This window comes from Mastomys coucha, unplaced genomic scaffold, assembly GCF_008632895.1.
Source record: "Mastomys coucha isolate ucsf_1 unplaced genomic scaffold, UCSF_Mcou_1 pScaffold1, whole genome shotgun sequence".
Taxonomy (NCBI): domain Eukaryota; kingdom Metazoa; phylum Chordata; class Mammalia; order Rodentia; family Muridae; genus Mastomys; species Mastomys coucha.
In genome coordinates, this window is record NW_022196891.1 from 70,095,333 (window position 1) to 70,113,744 (window position 18,412).

Consider the following 18,412-nt stretch of genomic DNA (forward strand, 5'->3'; position numbering starts at 1 on the left):
GAGAGGAGAGAGGAGAGGAGAGAGGAGAGACAGAGAGAGGAGAGAGAGGAGAGAGAGAGAGGAGAGAGGAGAGAGAGAGAGACAGAGGAGAGACAGAGAGAGAGAGGAGAGAGAGAGGAGAGAGGAGAGAGGAGAGAGAGAGAGACAGAGGAGAGACAGAGAGAGAGGAGAGAGGAGAGAGAACGTGGAGGAAGAAGGGCCACTTCTGAAAGCACAGGAGCACAGGTGGGCTGGGGAGTAGAGAGCTGATGTCTGTTCCTGCTCTTCATTGCTCTCCCTGTGAGTGGAAGATCTCCTGCTCTGCTGTGTGTCTTCCCCACTGGTAAAGGCAAGACTCAAACGGGTGCAATTCTGTAATTGCACTTACAGACCCTCTGTGAGGGGAAGGGTCCTTATGGAATTTTCCGGTTAAAAGGAGGGTGGGGAATGGCCCAGAGCTCCAGGTCCTGTTGGTTTCCTAATCCTGTCCTGGCCCAAGTTCTTTGGCCTTCTGGGTAAATGAAGAGTCCAGGAAGTTGGCAGTAGGGGGCAGAAGTGGCCTGCAACATTGCTGAGTCGTGCCCTTCCGGAAGCACAGACCAACACCAGGTGGCAGTAGCGCTCAGGGGACAGTGCAAAGTGACCCAGTCAAAGCTACCCCTGGGCAGCATGCAGGTGTCTGTTACTGCATTTATGGCGCCTACATTTCCCCCGTGTTCAGAGATTGTATTTTCTTGCTAACCCTTTTGAGGTTAGAAAAAAAAAAAATCTGAAAAATATCACACATCTGATCTGTGTTCACTTTGCTGAATCCTAACGTAGTGCCCTCCTTAACCATGTTTTGTCCCCTCAGAGTCTTGCTATGTGGCCCATGCTGGTTTCAAACTCGCTGTCCTTCTTCCCCTGGCTCCCAATTGGCTGGGATCAAAGGTGTATGCCACAATGCTTGGCCCAATGATGGTAGATTTTAAAGGCAGTTTCTGCTAGGTCACTTAGCTGGGCCCAGCTCCCTTGATACGGCTTAAAAAAACAACCCATTAATCACTAGAAAGATTTAAAAATTACTAATATTATATTGTAGATTTATTTGTAACATGTTGTATTGCTTCAGAGTCACAGCGTGGTCCAAGAGTCTCACAAGACTAGAAATGTCCATGGAGAGATAACCTAGACACCAAATTTTAAAAGTTTCAACCTGATGGGTTTAACAGAGGTATAGAAATACACCCTCAGCCCCTCCCCTTCCCACCCCTTGGCATAGTCTCTAGCATCCTTGGGAGGAATGTCTGCCCAAGAATAAAAGGTATTGTTCTCGGAAGGTCGGGCTAGTGCAGAGCACACCCAAGCCATGCATTGATGAGGTCTACCAGGATGCTTTCCCAATACCCTAGCTGCTTTTGTGTTCTGTAGCTACCTGGAGTGGAAGCCTCCAGGGAGCTACGCTTGATGTTTGTATTGGGTCAGTGGCCAAGTGGAGTGACCATCTCCTATGGATTTTGTTCTGATCTTATAGCCTTCATCCCAGGGCAAGAGCGACAGCCCTATCGTGGTGATCCGTGATAAGCATGCCATCCGAAAAACTCTCAGTGCGCTGGGCTTGGACCACAAGCCGGAGACAATCCAGCTCATCACCAGAGACATGGTCAGAGAGCTCATGTGAGTCCCCGGAGCATAGACCTTGGTTTCTGGCTCAGACAGTACTGCCTCTGTGCAGGGTGACTCGGGCCACCGGGATGATTCCATCCAGACAGCCCAACTCCATCTGCATTCCTGCCCTGGCTGTCCTGGAACTCACTCTGTAGACCAGGCTGGCCTCGAACTCAGAAATCTGCCTGCCTCTGCCTCCCAAGGGCTGGGATTAAAGGCGTGCGCCACCACCGCCCAGCACATTGTCATATATTATTATATCTATATACTTTATTCTTTTTTGTCCTTTCCTCCCAGTCTTCCCTCTCGTCTTCTCAATGGTCCTTCTTCCTCCAAATAGTCCCTTTCTGCTGCTATGACACGCATATTCCAATGTTTGCTATAGTTCCTGTCTCCTACTTTAAACCTCTTCCTCCCTCTAACAGCCACCCCCCCACACACACACAAATTCTACATGCAAAAGAAAACAATCAACATGCCCCTCTCTTTTCAGTGTTTTCTCCTCTCCGTCTTGGCCCTTCTCTTCTCCCTTGGGTAGTTATCACGCCACTGCCCTCCATTACAAAGCTTGCTTTAGGCTCTGAAAGTAAAGGGGAGAGGGGGCCAATGCTTCTAAGCCCTCAGCACTGCGTTTTGGGGAAGGGAAGTGAACCAATGAGTCACTTCCTTTTGGATTCCTAAGCAAAGGGAAACTGACCAGATGCCTAATTAGCACTCTGGCTCCTCCCCAGACTCGAGGCTATAGGAGGAAATTCACAGGGGCTCTCCTGGGTTCCTTTGGGGTTAGCTCAGTTTTACTTCCCGACTGGAACAGAGCCATCAGGCTCCCTCCTGCAGGGCACAAGCTGAGCTCAGCCAAGTGCCAGGAGCCAGTGCTGTAATTGGTGGCTTAGCACTTGTGTTTAGTGCTTTGCACTCTCTGACCATCCCTACCGCTCTGGCTCCATCACAGAATTTGAAGCCCTTGGCTCATGGCTTAAGCTGAAGAGACACAGCTGGATCCCGTGTAGGAGCTGGACCGGACTATAGCCTCTCTTTAGTGGAGGCTGACCATCCTGGGCAGTGGCCTGAGGGGTCCTACTTCTTGGCCTCTCTGTAGACATGCTTTTTAGATCCACTGTCTTAGATTCAGGTTGCTCTTGGTCACATCACACCCTCTGTTGTTTTGGGCCACACCACTTGGTTCAGTATAAGACCTTGCTAATAAGTGAACCTACTTCTAGGACAACCTCCCCACCCCCCCAGCTTTTATTAGATGAGATTTCACTTCCTGTCTCAGTTCATCTGCGTCTTGTTGCCATGCACCTGTTAAACTGCCTCGCCCAAAAGCAGCTTTATTCTCTCCTCTCAACTGCCCCCTCCCCCATCCCTAATGTATGTTATTTGTTTCTAATCATTATAATTAGCTGTAGGTTTGTTGAATGCGTTGGGTAGCTACAGGAGAGCTCTAGAGGCATGTCTCCAGGAGCTGTCGATCAGAGTTTTTAATTAATATTTAGGGTTCAAAGCTTCTATCCAGGCCGGATGGACAGGGATATTTAGATTTCCCACCAGCATCCATTTCAACCCTGCCAAGCATTCCCTTATACTTATATCTTATTCCAGCGTCAGGAACCATTTGTTTTTTAAAGTTTGATGCAACAGCTTCGGGTGCGCTAAGTACCAAGTACTGGCTCAGAGATGAGGTTGCCAATGTAGCTGAGATAGAGTCCCATCCTGAAAAAGCTGAAAACAGGCCTTGCACCATTTAGTCCTGAAGTGGGCAGTAAGATGGAGTCAGAATGTGGTGGGGCTCTGAGGAAAATGCTTAGGGAGAGGGGTGGACTTACAGAAACACAAGGACGGGTCACTGACAGTTAGACAGAGAACTCGGCATATGAGACAGACCGCAGGAAGAAAGCTATGAAATGTCTCTCTTGTCTGCAGCATTGGTTGCTTCTCCCTGAAACCTTTCACTTCAGTGGCCCATGAATTTGCAGACTCTTCTGTCTCAGCATAGTATGGGGAGGAGAAGAGGGGAGGGAGCTTGGAGCCTGCTCTTCACTCTATGCTAACGCTGGTCAATCCTATGTCAGTGTTCCCACAGAAGACCCATCTGGGGAATCTCTAATCATCAGCCCTGAGGAGTTTGAGCGGATCAAATGGGCATCCCAAGTCCTGACCAAAGAAGAATTGAATGCTAGAGAGCAGGCCCTCAAGAAGGAGAAGGAAGCCATTTTGGTAACTCACCTTCAGAATAGCTGTGTCCTTGGTGGATGGGTAATGTGGTAGGGAAGCCAGCTTTCCATACCAGGTGGGGTAAGCTCAGTTAAAGCATGCTAAAACAAGGTCTGCATGTGCATTTAATAAACAAATGTTGGACATCGAAGACCAGAAGGAAATCCCTGAGCTACGGGAGTAGTACGTGGACCAGTGGGAGGATGGGAACAAAGCCAGGCCATTGAGACCTCTCTGCTCTGATACAGTGAGGGACTGAAGAGAAATCTTCCCAGGTTACCCTCAGCAGGCAAGTTTATAGGGAATAACCCCACCAATCCAGGCTGGCCTCCCTTAGGAAGCAGTCACAATTCGCAAGAAGATCATGAAGCAGAAGGAGATGGCCTGGAACAATAACAAGAAGCTAAGTGACCTGGAGGAGGTGGCCAGGGATAGGGCCCAGAACCTTCTGCAGAGAGCCAGCAAGCTCCGCATGGAGCAGGAGGAGGAGCTCAAGCACATGAGCAAGGTGGGTCTCTTCCTTCTATCTGAGGACTCCCTGCCGCTCCCTCCCTCTGCACCCTCCTGCTCTTACTCACACCTACTCACACAGGGACAAAGAGAGGGACTGGTGTGGGTGGGGATGGTGTCCATGCGTAAGATGATGATGGCAGCACTACTTAGCAGAATATTTGGCAGCACTGAACAAGCTAAGATATGAGAGAGCCTTTGTGAACCGTGATTGATAAGGATCTCACTCCTATTTCTATCCTGTTAGTTCAAGTCTGGCCCCAGATGGTGATGGAGACAATAGGGTTCTTTTAGAAATGCCCAGAGTACTTCCTTTAGCTGGGAGCACAAGGATCAGGGGCTCATTTGAAATTCTATTCTGTAATTCATTTACAAGTCACTTCCTTGTTGACCAAATTTAAAAAAAAAAAAAAACCTGTTGATTCCCCAACCCTTCATCTCTGATTTTCATCTATCTCCCCGTAAGTCTTCTCCACTTGTGCCTGCTTTTATTATTCCAAAGCTTTTACTTTCTGGTTCTCTAGTGAGCGCAACCTGGCTTTTCATTTCTTTTATGTATGTTGGACTCTTCTAGATTAAAAAAAAAAAAAATGAACTGAGCCGGGCGGTGGTGGTGCACGCCTGTAATCCTAGCCTGGTCTACAGAGTAAGTTCCAGGACAGCCAGGGCTACACAGAGAAACTCTGTCTTGAAAAACCAAAGAAACAACTGGTTGAATTTTTGGTGGAATGTCTTGGCTTCCCTAAGCATAACATGCTGTTCATGGGTCTCTGAGAAGGAATTGTGAAGCTCTAACGTCTTATGGAGGTTATGTGTGTGTTTATGCAGGTGAACACATCACCACGTTCATCATATTTCCAAAGGCTGATCCATTACCTCCCAAACTCTATAATACCCTGATTGACGCTGTCTCTCCTTGAATAAACCTTAGAGCCTGATAAGAACTGAGCCAAGGGTCTGGAGAGATGGCTCAGAGGTTAAGAGCACTGACTGTTCTTCTAGAGGACCTGGGTTCAAGTTCCAGTACCCACATGACAGCTCACACCTGTCTGTAACTCTAGTTCCAGGGCTTCTGACACCCTCACACAGACATACATGCAGACAAAACATCAGTGAACATTAAATAAAAATAAATTATTAGAAAAAAACCCCACTGGTAAATGGGTGAGTGAAACATGCTGTTTCTTTGAGCTCAGTGAGCAACCGAGCACATCTCCGGCCCATGCACTCTGCTCTCATGTCTTTCCTCTTAAATTTCCACACACTCATAACACCTCCTTCCTTTACCTTATTCCCAAGCCTAGTGCCAGGATTCATTCCCCCCACTCCCTAGATTATTCTGAATGCCAAGTGCCATGCCATCCGGGATGCCCAGATCTTGGAGAAGCAGCAGATAAAGAAGGAGTTGGATGAAGAGGAGAGGCGGTTGGATCACATGATGGAAATAGCCCGGCGGGAATCCCTCCAAAGGCAGGAGGATCGGGAGAGGAAAAGGAGGGAGGAGAGAGTACGGTAGGTAGGGTCTTCGTCATTTCTCCCATAAGCCCTTTCTTCAGGTTGATGAAGCCTAGCAAAGAGGGAACAGCCAAGACATGGTTGTGAGGCACCAATATCTCCCGTCCCTTATGGAATGATACAGGGAATCACACAACCTGCAAGGCTTGTTTACAAGATTGTAATAGGTACTTCTCTGCATACTCCAGTTCAGTGTCCTTTCTCCGTGCCCCCTGTCATCCATTCTACACGTCCTCCCCCAGCATCTAAGAGGTCTTTATAAGCAGATCCAAGGAAGGAACTGTGCCTCATTAGGCAGTTCCGATCTTTATGTTGACTGAGCTCAAACCTGCTCTCCAGGCAATTCCTTCTGCTCCTGCTAAATCTCGCCTGTCCCACGAAGCATTCAAGTACTCTGTCTGAAGATGAGCTTAACATTTCTGCTTGATTGCTGTCTTTGCCTTGTCTGCTCCCATTCTTCCAGCTTTTACTCATGCTGTAGGCTGTAGATGCCTCCAGGTTTACTGATAAATTCATAGCACCCTGGGGTCACTGACGGGTGGCTCTGATGTCCAGTCAGTATCCCTGGATTTACTTTTGAAAAGAGGGCTTTGCTGAGAGGACCCCTGAGTTCAAGCCGTGTCTATCAGCGGCGGAGAGTCTTCAGTGTTCTAAGTTCTTACACAAAAAGACAGTAGGCAGAGGAGGCATGAGAGAGTCAGGTTGGAAGACAATAGAGGACAAACACGAAAGGAATTAGAGATCCCGGTCTTTGAAAATCTACAAAGCTCTCTGTGAACCAGGGAGGAAGCTGTCTTCCCACATCATTAGGAGACTTAGGAAGAAGCTGGATTCCAGAGGCTTGTTAAAGTATACTAAGAGGGAGGAGGTGGGTTAGGATGTAGGGTAACTCCTGGGCAGACAGATAAGAGGAGTCTCAGGCAGGAGTACTCGGGGACTAACAAGGCAAAATGAGGAGCTACATTCCAGGACACTGGAGGAGAGGACCCAGGAAACATAAGCATGCCAAAGGGATGCTTGTCCAAGGATGCCCGTAAAACCTATCTTGGGGAGCATCTGGGGAGAAGTGGGGGGTAGAGACTTGTTTTTTTGTTTTTTGTTTTTTTCATTTCAGAACCACTCTGGCTTTGTGTTTTCCCAGGGGAAACCGGCACATAGTGGAGCAGATGAAGAAGAATGAAGAGGAGAGATCGCTGCAGGCAGAGCACCGCGAACAGGAGAAGGAGCAGATGCTGGCGTACCTGGAGCGGCTCCAGGAGGAGGATTTGCAGGTAACAGACAACCAGGCCATGCTGCGCTCCCCCCCAGCACCAGCAGCAAAGCCTTCCAGGGTTTCAAGGCTCAGGGTATGGAGTGATTCTTTTTTTTTTTTTTTTCCTCACAGGGCATACACTCATTTCACAACATCATCACCATCAACTTCTTAATTGCTGTCTGGTACATTTGTTTGGCCATGGCATCATGCTGGGGATGGGCTGTGATTGGGATAGATATTGTCCTTGCCTCCCAGGGACTTGGGGTCCAAGGCTGGCACATCAATGTAAACAGACACATAAAGGAAATATATGGTTGCTTGCTTTGCACAAGTAAACACGGGGATGTTTTTACAGTCTGTGCCTTGGTTACTGAGGGGAATTACACACTCCATCGATGAACAGGATTGCTTTAGTTTCCTGCTCCCCTGCTGTTGTCTCTTTCAGAGTACACAATAGCCCATTGTCATTAACTGTGTTGGGAAGCCAAACCAGATAAAACTAGTAGGGACATTTAATGAAAAAAATGAAAGAAAACAAAACACCCGATGACACACCTGCGTGAACTTCATAAAGCTAAGATGGTCTTCTGTTTGCCTTATCTGGCATGTTGCAATGCCCAGGAGAACGTAGCAAGGGCACACAGGTCTGGGGGTGTGCATGCTTTTGCATGCGGATGGACACATGTGGTGCACACATGCACTTGGGAAGCCCAAAGCTGGTGTCAGGAATCACCTCCGTCACTCTTAATTCACCGAGGCAGGCCTCTCAGTCAAGCCTAGTCTTGTTAGCCAGTTTGCTCTGGGGAATTCCTTTCTCTGTCTTCTCGGTTTATAATTATACATGGAACACCTCACCCACTCAGCATTTACAAGATTTTTAGGGATCCGAACTCCAGGCCTCACAGTCCTTGTGCTTGTGTGGCAAGCCCTTTGGCCACTGAGCCATCTCTCTAGCCCTTTAGCAGTGTGTGTGTAGCATTTGAGAGCACACACATTAAAGCTGTATTAGTTTTTTGGCAATGTGTTTTAACCATATTCACACCTTTGCCCACTTTTTATTTCATTTTCAAAATGTTACCCACAAACAAAAGTTGAAAGAATTAGAACCATACTGGCAATACTTGGTTTAAGTACTTTTGCCTTCGACATTTTGACACCCCCACTATGAAATCTCTGAAGGGCAAGGCCCATTTACATAGCCTACACCAAAAGCTCCTCCAGACACCCCGTAATATCACCTAATATTAACCTAGATTCAATTTTCTTTAATCCGCAAAGAAATGAATTTTCAGCTACTCTTCTGTTTTCCAAGCCAGTTTCTAATCAAGGTTGGCACGTCTTATTTGATTAAGTCTCTTTAGTCTGATTTGATCCAGAAGCATCTCCTCATTTGTTGATTCATTTGTTTCTTAAATGTATTTTCATTTTTAACTGACACCCGGTAACTGTGTACCTTCGTGGTCCTACAGTGTGATGATCCTATATGTAGGATGTGTAGTGGTCAGATCAGGGTGACCAGCATATTCATCACCTCAGAGAGATGACATTTCTTTGTAGTGGGAACACTCAGAATCTTTTCCACTAACATTTTGAAACGTACAGTTGATTACTATTGCCAGTAATTGCCCCGCTGTGCTATAGAACACCAGAAATGATTCCTCTTACCTAGTAGCATTCCTGTACCTGATTCCTTTTCTTCATGATGCCGTGGCACTCATGGCCTTTTCGTTCGTTCGTTTGTTTGCCCCCTTCTTGTGTGTATGGATGATTCATTTGTCATCAGCCAGTGTACCAGATGTTAGTGAGTGACCGGGGATTCCCAAGATTCCCATAGATCATCCCCAAGATTCAGCAGGCTTTCCTAGCACCCACTATGTGAGGGCCAGTGTGAAGTCTTGGGTTGAAGATCCCTGCCTGGGGCAGGAGATGAGGCTTATAGATTTATGAATGGCTTGCAAAGGAGATCTAGAAGATAGATGGACACACCTAGCTAGGACACTGGCTCAGGGGAGAAGTGTGGGAAACAGAGGCATGGGAAAAATATTCAGGGAATGAAGTGGTAAATGAAGACTTTGGCTCTGTTGTGGGGTGTTGTGGTAAGTTTTTAACCCAATTTACCAAATCAATCAATTCACAACTCAATTAGTTGGTATACATGCTACTCGCCTATATTGGGTAGATCTACCACTACACTACTCTATTCCCATCTATTAGATCCCATATGACTTGCGATTCCACCTCATCCTCCTCATGTTGTTCTCTCCAGTCCCCCCCCCCCCCCCCCCCCCCCCCCGCCAGTCTCCTCTCTCCCCTTTTCCTCCAAACTTTTCAGCTCCACCTTCCCTCCTGCTGCCCAATCATTAGCCTTAGCCTTTATTTGAAAAGTTAAGGTGGGGAGAAGGTTCACCAGGCACCTGTGATTCGCTCCTGGTCTGCAGTGTTTTCCAGGAGAGGAGAATTAGCATCAAAATACAAGACCAGGACTATCCACCACAGTGGGGAGCTGGGAATTGGTGGGCTCACTGGCATGTTCCAGCAGTGAGTCAACACCATTCCACTGGTGTGTCACAGTCCTTTGGATGTACTTCCAAAGGACACTCCCAAGTCTCCAGGAAGTAGTATTAGGCAAGCGTAGGGTAGAACCCAGCACCCCACCAGACACAGAACTGCTTGTCAGCCTCTCAGGCAGCAGGACAGCTCTTCCATGTTGCTAGCAAGATGGAGAAGAATCGAGGGAGGTTTTTTTTTTTTTTTATTTTTTATTTTTCTTTTTTTTTCTGGGTTTTGTTGAAGGGCTTCAGTGGCAAGAAACAGGGTAAGTCCTTTTGGTTCCTTGGAAGTCAAAGGATCCAACAAAACCAACAACCCGAAGAGTAAATACACAAGTTTCTCATCTGTTCAAGACCCCACCTTTCAGAACTTGGGAAACAGCCTCTACTAAATGCCCAGTGGGTGGAAACTAGTCCATGTGAGCAACACTTATTTATTTATTTATTTATTTATCATCACTACTGAATGGGATCTCAAATTTGAGTTTCAATAGGAGAAGGAATTTGAACACTGGAGGGTGGGAGCCCATGAGGTCACAAGGGTAGACTTCAGCACAGCAAGAGGGAGAAGAAATTAAGAGCCTCTATTTCCAGAAGGTGTTGAGAGATAAGTGTCAGGGGCCATCACCAAGCTGAGTTGGGTGAGGACCGCAAAGAGGCTACTTGATAACAACGTTGCTTATTGTCCTTGAGAGACAGCTTGAATGGGGGCTGGTGCTGGCCACACTGTACGGCCACCTGCCTCTGTTTCTCTCTATACTAACATGCCAGTAGTTACATGTCTTGCCTTCTGCTCCTCTGAGGATCTCTTCCTTTTGCTGGCAGGATCTGGAACGAAGACATCAGGAAAAGCTGAAGATGCAAGCTGAAATTAAACGTATCAACGATGAGAACCAGAGGCAGAAAGCAGAGATGCTGGCACAGGAGAGGCTGGCAGACCAGATGGTGATGGAATTTACCAAGAAGAAGATGGTAAGGACTTGGTGTCTGATGCTGGAACCAGTGTCCAGGAGTGACATGTCTATAACGGGCCTGAGCAATCATGGGGCTCCAGCAGGAGATAGCCATGCCTTCATTTAAAAATATATGGGTCTGGCTTCTTTTCCTCTTCATCATGGCCTGGTAAATTGTTCAGTAATAGTTTAGCTTTTAGAGACACCCCCCCCCCAAACCAGTGTGTCATCATCTTCATTGACCCAGACACTTAAAAGCTGGAATCAGGGTCACACGCAGTAAAAGAAGACTAAAATGATTGGTGAAAGGGAAGTTTATATGAATTCTTCAAAGGTTGAGAAGCTTAGAAACCAAGCATTAGCTTCCCCATACATTGTGTGTGTGTGTGTGTATGTATGTGTGTGTGTGTTTCTAAAAACTCTTATATAGGACAGCCTGTATTGGGTAGTTGAGAAACTTCACTGTAGAATGAATGTATAAGAAGAAATAGATGGGAAAAGCAATATCTGCAAACAGCTTGGGATGGATAAAGCTCCCAAATGTGTGGACTCACTCTGGGACAAAAATGAATGATGGAGTGATTGAGGTATGTAGGGAGTAGAGGATGAAGGAGAGAGAAAAAAAGATTTTTAAGTATAGTTTAGAGTGAATATGTATTTATATAATAACAAAAGTAGAAGTACTCAAATGGCAGGGAAATGATTCCTGTGTGTGTGGATCCAGTCTCTTCTGCAAATTTGGAGTTCTTGATGACAGCTAATGCATCCTACTTCTCTTGTGATGCGTTTTTTAGAAAGTGTGCTGATCCTCCCAGCTCTGGCCCTTCAGGACTAAGGCAGAGAGTGGTTGTGGGCACATCTAGAATTTTCTTCCTTGCTATCCAGGACAAGATGAGGCAGAGGAACCAGTGTTATGAAATATAATGGGATGAGGGGGTACCGGGTGGGTCCAGAGGAGTAGAGGCAGCAATAGAGCCATGAGGGATGGCATTGAGAGAGGTAGCAGAGAGGAAGAAAAAGGAGGCTCTGAGGAGAGAGAGAGAGAGAGAGAGAGAGACAGACAGACAGAGACACAGAGACACAGAGAGACACAGAGACACAGAGACAGAGAGAGACAGAGATAGAGAGACACAGAGAGACAGAGACAGAGAGACAGAGACAGAGACAGAGAGAGAGACAGAGACAGAGAGAGAGAGAAAGAGAGAGAACTCCAAAGGGAGGAAGGGAGAGGGAGAGAGGGAGATGAGGTGGGAATTCTTGTATTCAGCAGCTACACCCAGTGAGGCAGGTGGTGAGGTAAGCAATTGCTAGGTCCTCCAGGGCAGACGAGCTGGATTGCCTGTAAGCTAACAACCAGCTTGACTCTGTGGAGCATGACCCCTAAATAGACAACTCTCTGGGATTCTTGGCAGCCTGGTAAGGTAGAATAATGAGGGATAAGGGACAATCTTTATGGGAAGACCACGGCATGCCACCCAACATGTGCCTGTGGTCATGTGACTGCTCTAGGTGCGGTGGTCTAGAAGCCCTGGGGTTTACTCACTCCAGTTCTTTCACAGAGGTGGTAAAAGGGACGGATTTTGATGGTTTACTCTTGAGGTATCTGCTAAGCACTGTGGGGTTGCCCAAAGCACCGTTGGCAGTTCTCCCGGGCACTAATGAGATAACCTCTACCTGCTACATTTTACAAGGCAGGGAACCACAGTTGTTACTTGGCTCTGTGGCCTTGCAACTTGAAATTATCTTCAGCGTGATGGAAGAAGTAAGAAAGCCCTGGCTCAGGATTCCTGTGTTCAAATCAGTTTTGGCACCCGCCTTCTGTTTTGGATGCCTTCTGTCTGGTGAGATGCTACCTGAGCTCTCTAGGATAAGGTTGAGAAAGCTTTTGGTAAACCACGACTGCCTTCTGCAAAGGCTAGTGGTCCTTAAGGCTTGTGCATTGCTAAAGTCCCGCCCCCATCTTAGATGGAGCGAGGAAGTCGAAGGGGAGATGCTGGAAGGGATGCTCGCTGTACAGATTGTTTCTCTGTGCAAAGCTGCAACAGTGTGGATTATCATGAGTCCTTTTTCTTCCTGGCAGGCTCGGGAGGCAGAGTATGAAGCTGAGCAGGAGAAAATACGGAAGGAGAAAGAGAAGGAGATCGCCCGCCTGAGGGCCTTGCAGGAGAAGGCGCAGGATTATCGAGCAGAGCAGGTATCCACTTCCTCTCCCTCTCCGCTTTCCTTTGTCCCTCCCACTCCCGGAAGCCATCCCTTGACAGCCTGTAAAGTGGCCTGCAGGGTGGAGGTATAGAAGAGAGGGTGCCTGCTGTCTAGCTTTCAAAATCTAACCGCAGACAAATGTCACTTAATCACGGGGGATGTATTCTGAAAAATGCACCGGAGGAGGAAGGGTAGGCCTTTCTTTCCCCATTGTCCACAGCAGCCGGAAGAGAGCGAAAGTATGCGCTTAGGTTCTAGAGAAAGTTTTTGACTGCTACATAAAGAGGATTTTCCAACCTTAACTGACTAATGAAACGTCACCAGAGGAAATGTGGCATCTCTATCATTAGCAGTTTTTAAAGTTAAAAGCAATTCTAGAAGTCCGCAGAGGTACTTGAGGAACCAGGAAAGAAATAAGAACGAGGGCTAGGACAGGTGACCCTTTGGGGGATCTTCTGATCCTAAAGATCTATGCCAGGATTCCATTTCTTCCTGTGGCAGACTGGAGTCTTTAAGTTAGTGACTATCTCAGGCTCTTTTGTATCTTCATAGCTCCTCTGTGCTCCTCCCCCACCCCCGCCCCCCGCCTGCCTGCTTTCTTAGGATGCCTTGCGGGCCAAGCGCAACCAAGAGGTTGCAGATCGAGAGTGGCGCCGAAAGGAAAAGGAAAACGCGAAGAAGAAGATAGAGACAGAGGAAAAGCTGCGCAAAAGCCGGCTGGAGCAGGTGGCATTCAAGGAACACACACTGGCTGTTCAGGTTCAGCGGGACCGAGATGAGTTCGAGAGGATCCTTCGGTAGGAGGAGCCAAGAACCCTGGCTTCCTTTCCCTGTGCTGATAGAAGTTGCGGAAGGAGAACAGGAGTGTGCTCAGGGGATGGTGTGTGGTGGATGGAGAGGAGATTCCCGCCATGTTCACAGGAAGGTGCACATCTGTCCTGACCAGGTTGCTGCAGTCATCCTAACTAGATGGATGGCTGAGATATTTCAAAGCCATTCGAGCCAGAAATTTTCTGATTAGAGAATTGGAAAAGAACATCTGGAAGTGTTTAAGGAACCGAGGGTTATTTATCCTGTGTCAGGAAACGGGTGTAAAGAAAGGTCTCTCCTGCCCTCCCTAGATCCCACATCTTTCTGCAGACCAGGGAAACTGAGTAGGAGAAGCCTAGAGGAGATGGAGGATTCATCCAGACACTAAGGATTGTGTCGTTACAAGCAAGACTTGAGGGAGTCCTTGCTATTGATTTGACTCCTAGCGGGTGAGCAACATGTTTTAAAGAGTCTGCCAGGGTATCATGAAGCTCATCAGAAATGAGTGAACACTGCCTGTGCCTGCGCCCCTCGAAGGCTTCCAGAGACTCCTGTTTGGGTGGGCATCTTCTATATATCTCTCTGCTGCTTGGTGGCTCCTATTGTTTACTGTTTGTTGTCTCCGTTCAGTGGTGATTTCAGCACGGAGGTAAAGGACTCCCACTGCCTACTCTTCTGGTCCTACCTCAGGGCAGCGGGGCTTCCTTCTCTGTTCAGTTTTCTCCCAGTCAGATCTACCACCACCAGGACTGATCTGACTGGGGACCTTTTCCTTTTTTGCAACTGGAGAACTTGAAATTACAGAAGTTATGCTCAAATGAAGCAAGGTTAACCAGCATCCAGTCATCTTGGTGTCTGGGCCCTGGGTCCTTCCTATAAGAGTTATCTCGGTCAGGGAGCAGGCCAGGCCAGGCTCCAGAGCCTCTAAGGGGGCAGAGCAAGACCTTCTCCCTTGAGAACAACACTCCTGGATTTTCACAGGATCTGGCCCTTGTTTGCTCCCACTGACTGAGATGCCTTTTGGCTCTTCCGCTTTTCCTGCTCCCCAACCCCCACTCTTGGGTTGTGCTGTGGTCACCGGACACCTGGTGATAGAGAGAGCCTCCCAGATGCCCCACAGAGCCTGCCTTTGGGCTCCAGATTGACTTCCAGGTGTCCCCCTGCCTCCATGCCCTTGGACAGCTGTGTGCCTTTGGCAGGCACTAATAAATATTAATGGGATGAATTCCAAGTCCTACTTTAGCTCCTGACCCACTTGACTCTGCTTTGCCGGGTTCGCCTGGAGCATAGACACTAGCCAGCTATTAAACTCCTGCCAGCTCTTTGGAGAAGTCCAGCTTCTCCTGCTGTCCTCGCGTAGCATCCAGACCTAGTGTCTCCAGACTAGGTGACTACTATGGCAGATGTCTTCGCTCAGGGGAGTGCCCCTGCCAAAGCCAGCAATCTATATTTTCTTACTTCCAAAGCATGACCTTCAGTACAGCCGGCATATGGACTTCCTGCCTCTGGGGAGGAGGAGATCCTGAACTTGCAGACTGTTGACTGAATGGAGACCTTTAGAAAAAATACTGACCTTTAGGGGACACCCTACCAGGTTGTGATTTAAATGGTCTGGGGCAAGTAGCTTTTGAAATCTCTCAGGTGACTCTCTAGCACGCAGTCAGAATCCACAGCTGTAGCCTTGCCCTCGTGGCGTGACCAGTGTATTACTTTTCTTATTGCCATGACGAAATGCTCAGTGAAAGCAGTTTGAGTAAGGGCTTATGGTTTGAAGAGATGCAGTACATCATAGGTGTGTGTGTGTGGGGGGGAAGCCATGGCACCGAGGTGACTGGTCACACCACATTCAAGAAGCAGACAAAAACAAAACAAACCAAAAAACAAAACAAAACAAAAACCCAAACCAACCAAACAACAACAACAAAAACCCACGCTGGCACTCAGTTCCCCTTCTCCATTAAGAAAACTTACCATGAACGCCGGGTAGTGGTGGTGCACGCCTTTAATCCCAGCCCTTGGGAGGCAGAGGCAGGCGGATTTCTGAGTTCGAGGTCAGCCTGGTCTGCAGAGTGAGTTCCAGGACAGGATAGCCAGGGCTATACAGAGAAACCCTGTCTCCAAAAAAAAAAAAACAAGAAACAAAAACAAAAACAAAACAACAACAACAACAAAAAGAAATATTCAGTCTAGGACCCCAGTCCACAGGATGGTGCCGTCCAAATTCAGGAGTCTTGACTCCTCACTTAAACCTCAGTGGATCCCCCACCGCCACCCCAGACATATCCAAAGGCATGTCTTCTTCTAGGTGAGTCTAGGATCTAGTCCAGCCGACAGTGAAGATTAACCAAGTTCTCCCTCATTTGGATTTTTCATCTGCCCACCAACCCAGCAGCTCTCTAGTAACGCAGCTGGCTTTTCCTTTTTCTGTTACCATCTGTTCACTTAGATGGGTATGAACAATAGGAAGCTAATCTATACACAGTGATCACAAGCAGGGAGAGTACACCTGCTTCAGATCCGTGGGTCTGTGGGCATTTGCTGTCTTAACTATAGAGGTGCATGGCCGCCAGCGCTGCCCTTCCTATGTCCTTCGAAAGGCTCCGTGGAGCTGTGGGACCTGGGGACGAGCTTGCTTGGCTGGAGGAGGTGATCAGACTCGAGAGGGCTCGCCATGTGTGGTGGATTTTGGAAGACAGTAAGGAGATGAATAAGTGACTAGGTCTTTGGCAGTGGGAGAGAGGGGGGAGTGTCTTTGTTTTGGTGTGAGGGAGCCTGTGGGAGAAAAGCAGGTGAGAATTTCCCGCCTGAAATAGTATTACAATTTGGTTTTGATTGTATTGAGGAGAAATCCAATATTAGGTTAGATGGCCTCTGACCAAATTTCTTCAAGATGTAAATATATTTCATTTGAGAGTCTCTGGATGCCATTAGAGATGTTTCTCCCTGATAGAGTCTAGGAAGTATTCTTGTGGAAGACATCTATAGAAGGAATGTGAGGGCATGAATCTGTAAGAGAACAGAGAGACATCAGACTGAGTTCTTGCCTTCTTCCAGCAATCAAGGTAGGGTTAACCTTACAGACGATGTTTCCTTACTCTTGCTTGGCTTTGTTGATGTTATTATCGTAAGGGAGGCAAGGAAGGAAAGAAACTTGGAACAGGCTGGAGCGGAGTTACATGCATCATTAGAAGGAAGAGAAGGAATAGCTCCTGGTGGGCAAAATCCTTGTTGTAGGACCCAGCTACGGAATTTACAGAGACCAGTGAAAGTTTTGACTGTGGAGATTTTTTTGTTTGTTTGTTTAAAATATATGAAGGGGTTGAAGAGCTATCTTAGCAGAGAAGAGCATTGGCTGGTTTTGTTGTTATTGTTGTTTTGTTGTTGTTGTTGTTGTTTGAGAGGATCCAGGTTCAATTCCTATCACCCACACGATAGCTCACAATGGTCAGTAACTCCAGTCCCAGGGGATCCGATGCCCTCCTTTGGTCTCTGAGGGTATTGGGCATAGATCTCGTGCACAAACACACATGCAAGCAAAACACTCACACATAAAATGAAAAACAATGAGAAATTATTAAGAGTGTCAACACTGTGACATATGACAACGTATTTGGGTCTGTCCGGGGAGAGGAGAACATGGTGGACACTTTTAGTCTGGTGCCTGAGACCTCAAGGTTGGACGGCTGTGGACTTTGAAAGCACGACCACAGAGGGGTCGGCCCAGGAGCTCAGCCAATTGCATCCTTTTTGTCCCTTCCCCCAGGGCTCAGAGACAGCAGATTGAGAAGGAGAAGCAGGAGCAGGAGAAAAAGGCCGCGGGGTGCCTCCAGCATGCCAACGAGCTCCGAAGGCAGGTGCGTGAGAACCAGCAGAAGCACGTGCAGAACCGGCTCGCTACCTTCGAAGAGGGCCGACGCCTCAAGGAGGAAGCCGAGAAGCGTCGGGAGCGCATCGAGGACATCAAGAAACAAAAGCTGGAAGAGCTGAGGTGCCGCTGGGTTCCTTTCTCTCTTTCCTCTTCTTTTTTTTCCCAAAGAGGTGGCGTAGCAGGCTGGAAACGCCTAGTGGGAGGGCTTTCAGCCCGAGGCTTGCCCTCTGAAGTGGGGGCTCTGGCAGAAGCTTGTGAGACTAGGTCTCGTTGGCTCACTGTTAGCTCCTTGGCAGTGTGTGGGGACCTTGAGTGGAATGTACTTGGTGGGTAGATGGTAGGAACAGGTTGGGGTACAGGACCCCCAGGTTTTGGAAGCCCAGAACATGCTTTCACCTTTGGGAAGTACCCTCCTTACATATGCCCGACGTTTCTCCCGGCAGAGCCACCGGACTTCCTGAGAAGTACTGTATCGAAGCTGAACGCAAAGCCAACATCCTGCCAACGACTTCTGTAAACTGAAGGGGGAGCCTCCGTGGTCTCTGGGAGAGCATGGATTCAGCTTCGTCCTTGGGGCATCCGAGTTGCTGCTTAACCTCGACATTTCATAGTTACAGATTAAAGCTATTCTATTCTCTAAGGAACAGCTCCACGTTACTGCTGTGGAGATGGGGGTACCAATGGCTACTGAAGGTAGATCAAGATAAATTACAGTGGACCTGGATGGGGGACGGCTGACGCTCAGGGGCCAGAACCAGATGGTGTTCTAGCTCCTAAATGATGGGATCCATTTTCTCGGGTGGTAGGGCCTCCTGGCCTTTTTGTAAGCATATAGCTATTCTCCGCTGGCCCTGTACCCATGTCATAGGAATTTGGGGCCACTGAGGCAAGAGTTAGAGCTCTGGTT

The 18,412-nt window shown here is 47.9% G+C and overlaps 1 protein-coding gene across 2 annotated transcripts in view; it reads left to right on the top strand.

The window, feature by feature from the left end:
* Cfap45 (cilia and flagella associated protein 45) overlaps nt 1-18,145 on the top strand; it is a 26,239-nt gene extending 8,094 nt beyond the window's left edge. The window contains exons 1-11 of one of the 2 annotated variants that reach the window (XM_031390157.1): nt 1,108-1,192; nt 1,493-1,635; nt 3,702-3,846; nt 4,181-4,351; nt 5,687-5,865; nt 7,010-7,139; nt 10,498-10,644; nt 12,706-12,819; nt 13,431-13,624; nt 17,401-17,625; nt 17,949-18,145. In XM_031390157.1, the coding sequence (XP_031246017.1) occupies nt 1,178-1,192; nt 1,493-1,635; nt 3,702-3,846; nt 4,181-4,351; nt 5,687-5,865; nt 7,010-7,139; nt 10,498-10,644; nt 12,706-12,819; nt 13,431-13,624; nt 17,401-17,625; nt 17,949-18,027 (1,542 nt within the window). In that variant the 5' untranslated portion in view covers nt 1,108-1,177 and the 3' untranslated portion in view covers nt 18,028-18,145. Of the gene's footprint in view, nt 1-1,107; nt 1,193-1,492; nt 1,636-3,701; nt 3,847-4,180; nt 4,352-5,686; nt 5,866-7,009; nt 7,140-10,497; nt 10,645-12,705; nt 12,820-13,430; nt 13,625-17,400; nt 17,626-17,948 lie in introns of those variants that run through there. The other variant, XM_031390149.1, reaches the window with a different exon arrangement.
* Nucleotides 18,146-18,412: the final 267 nt, after the last annotated feature.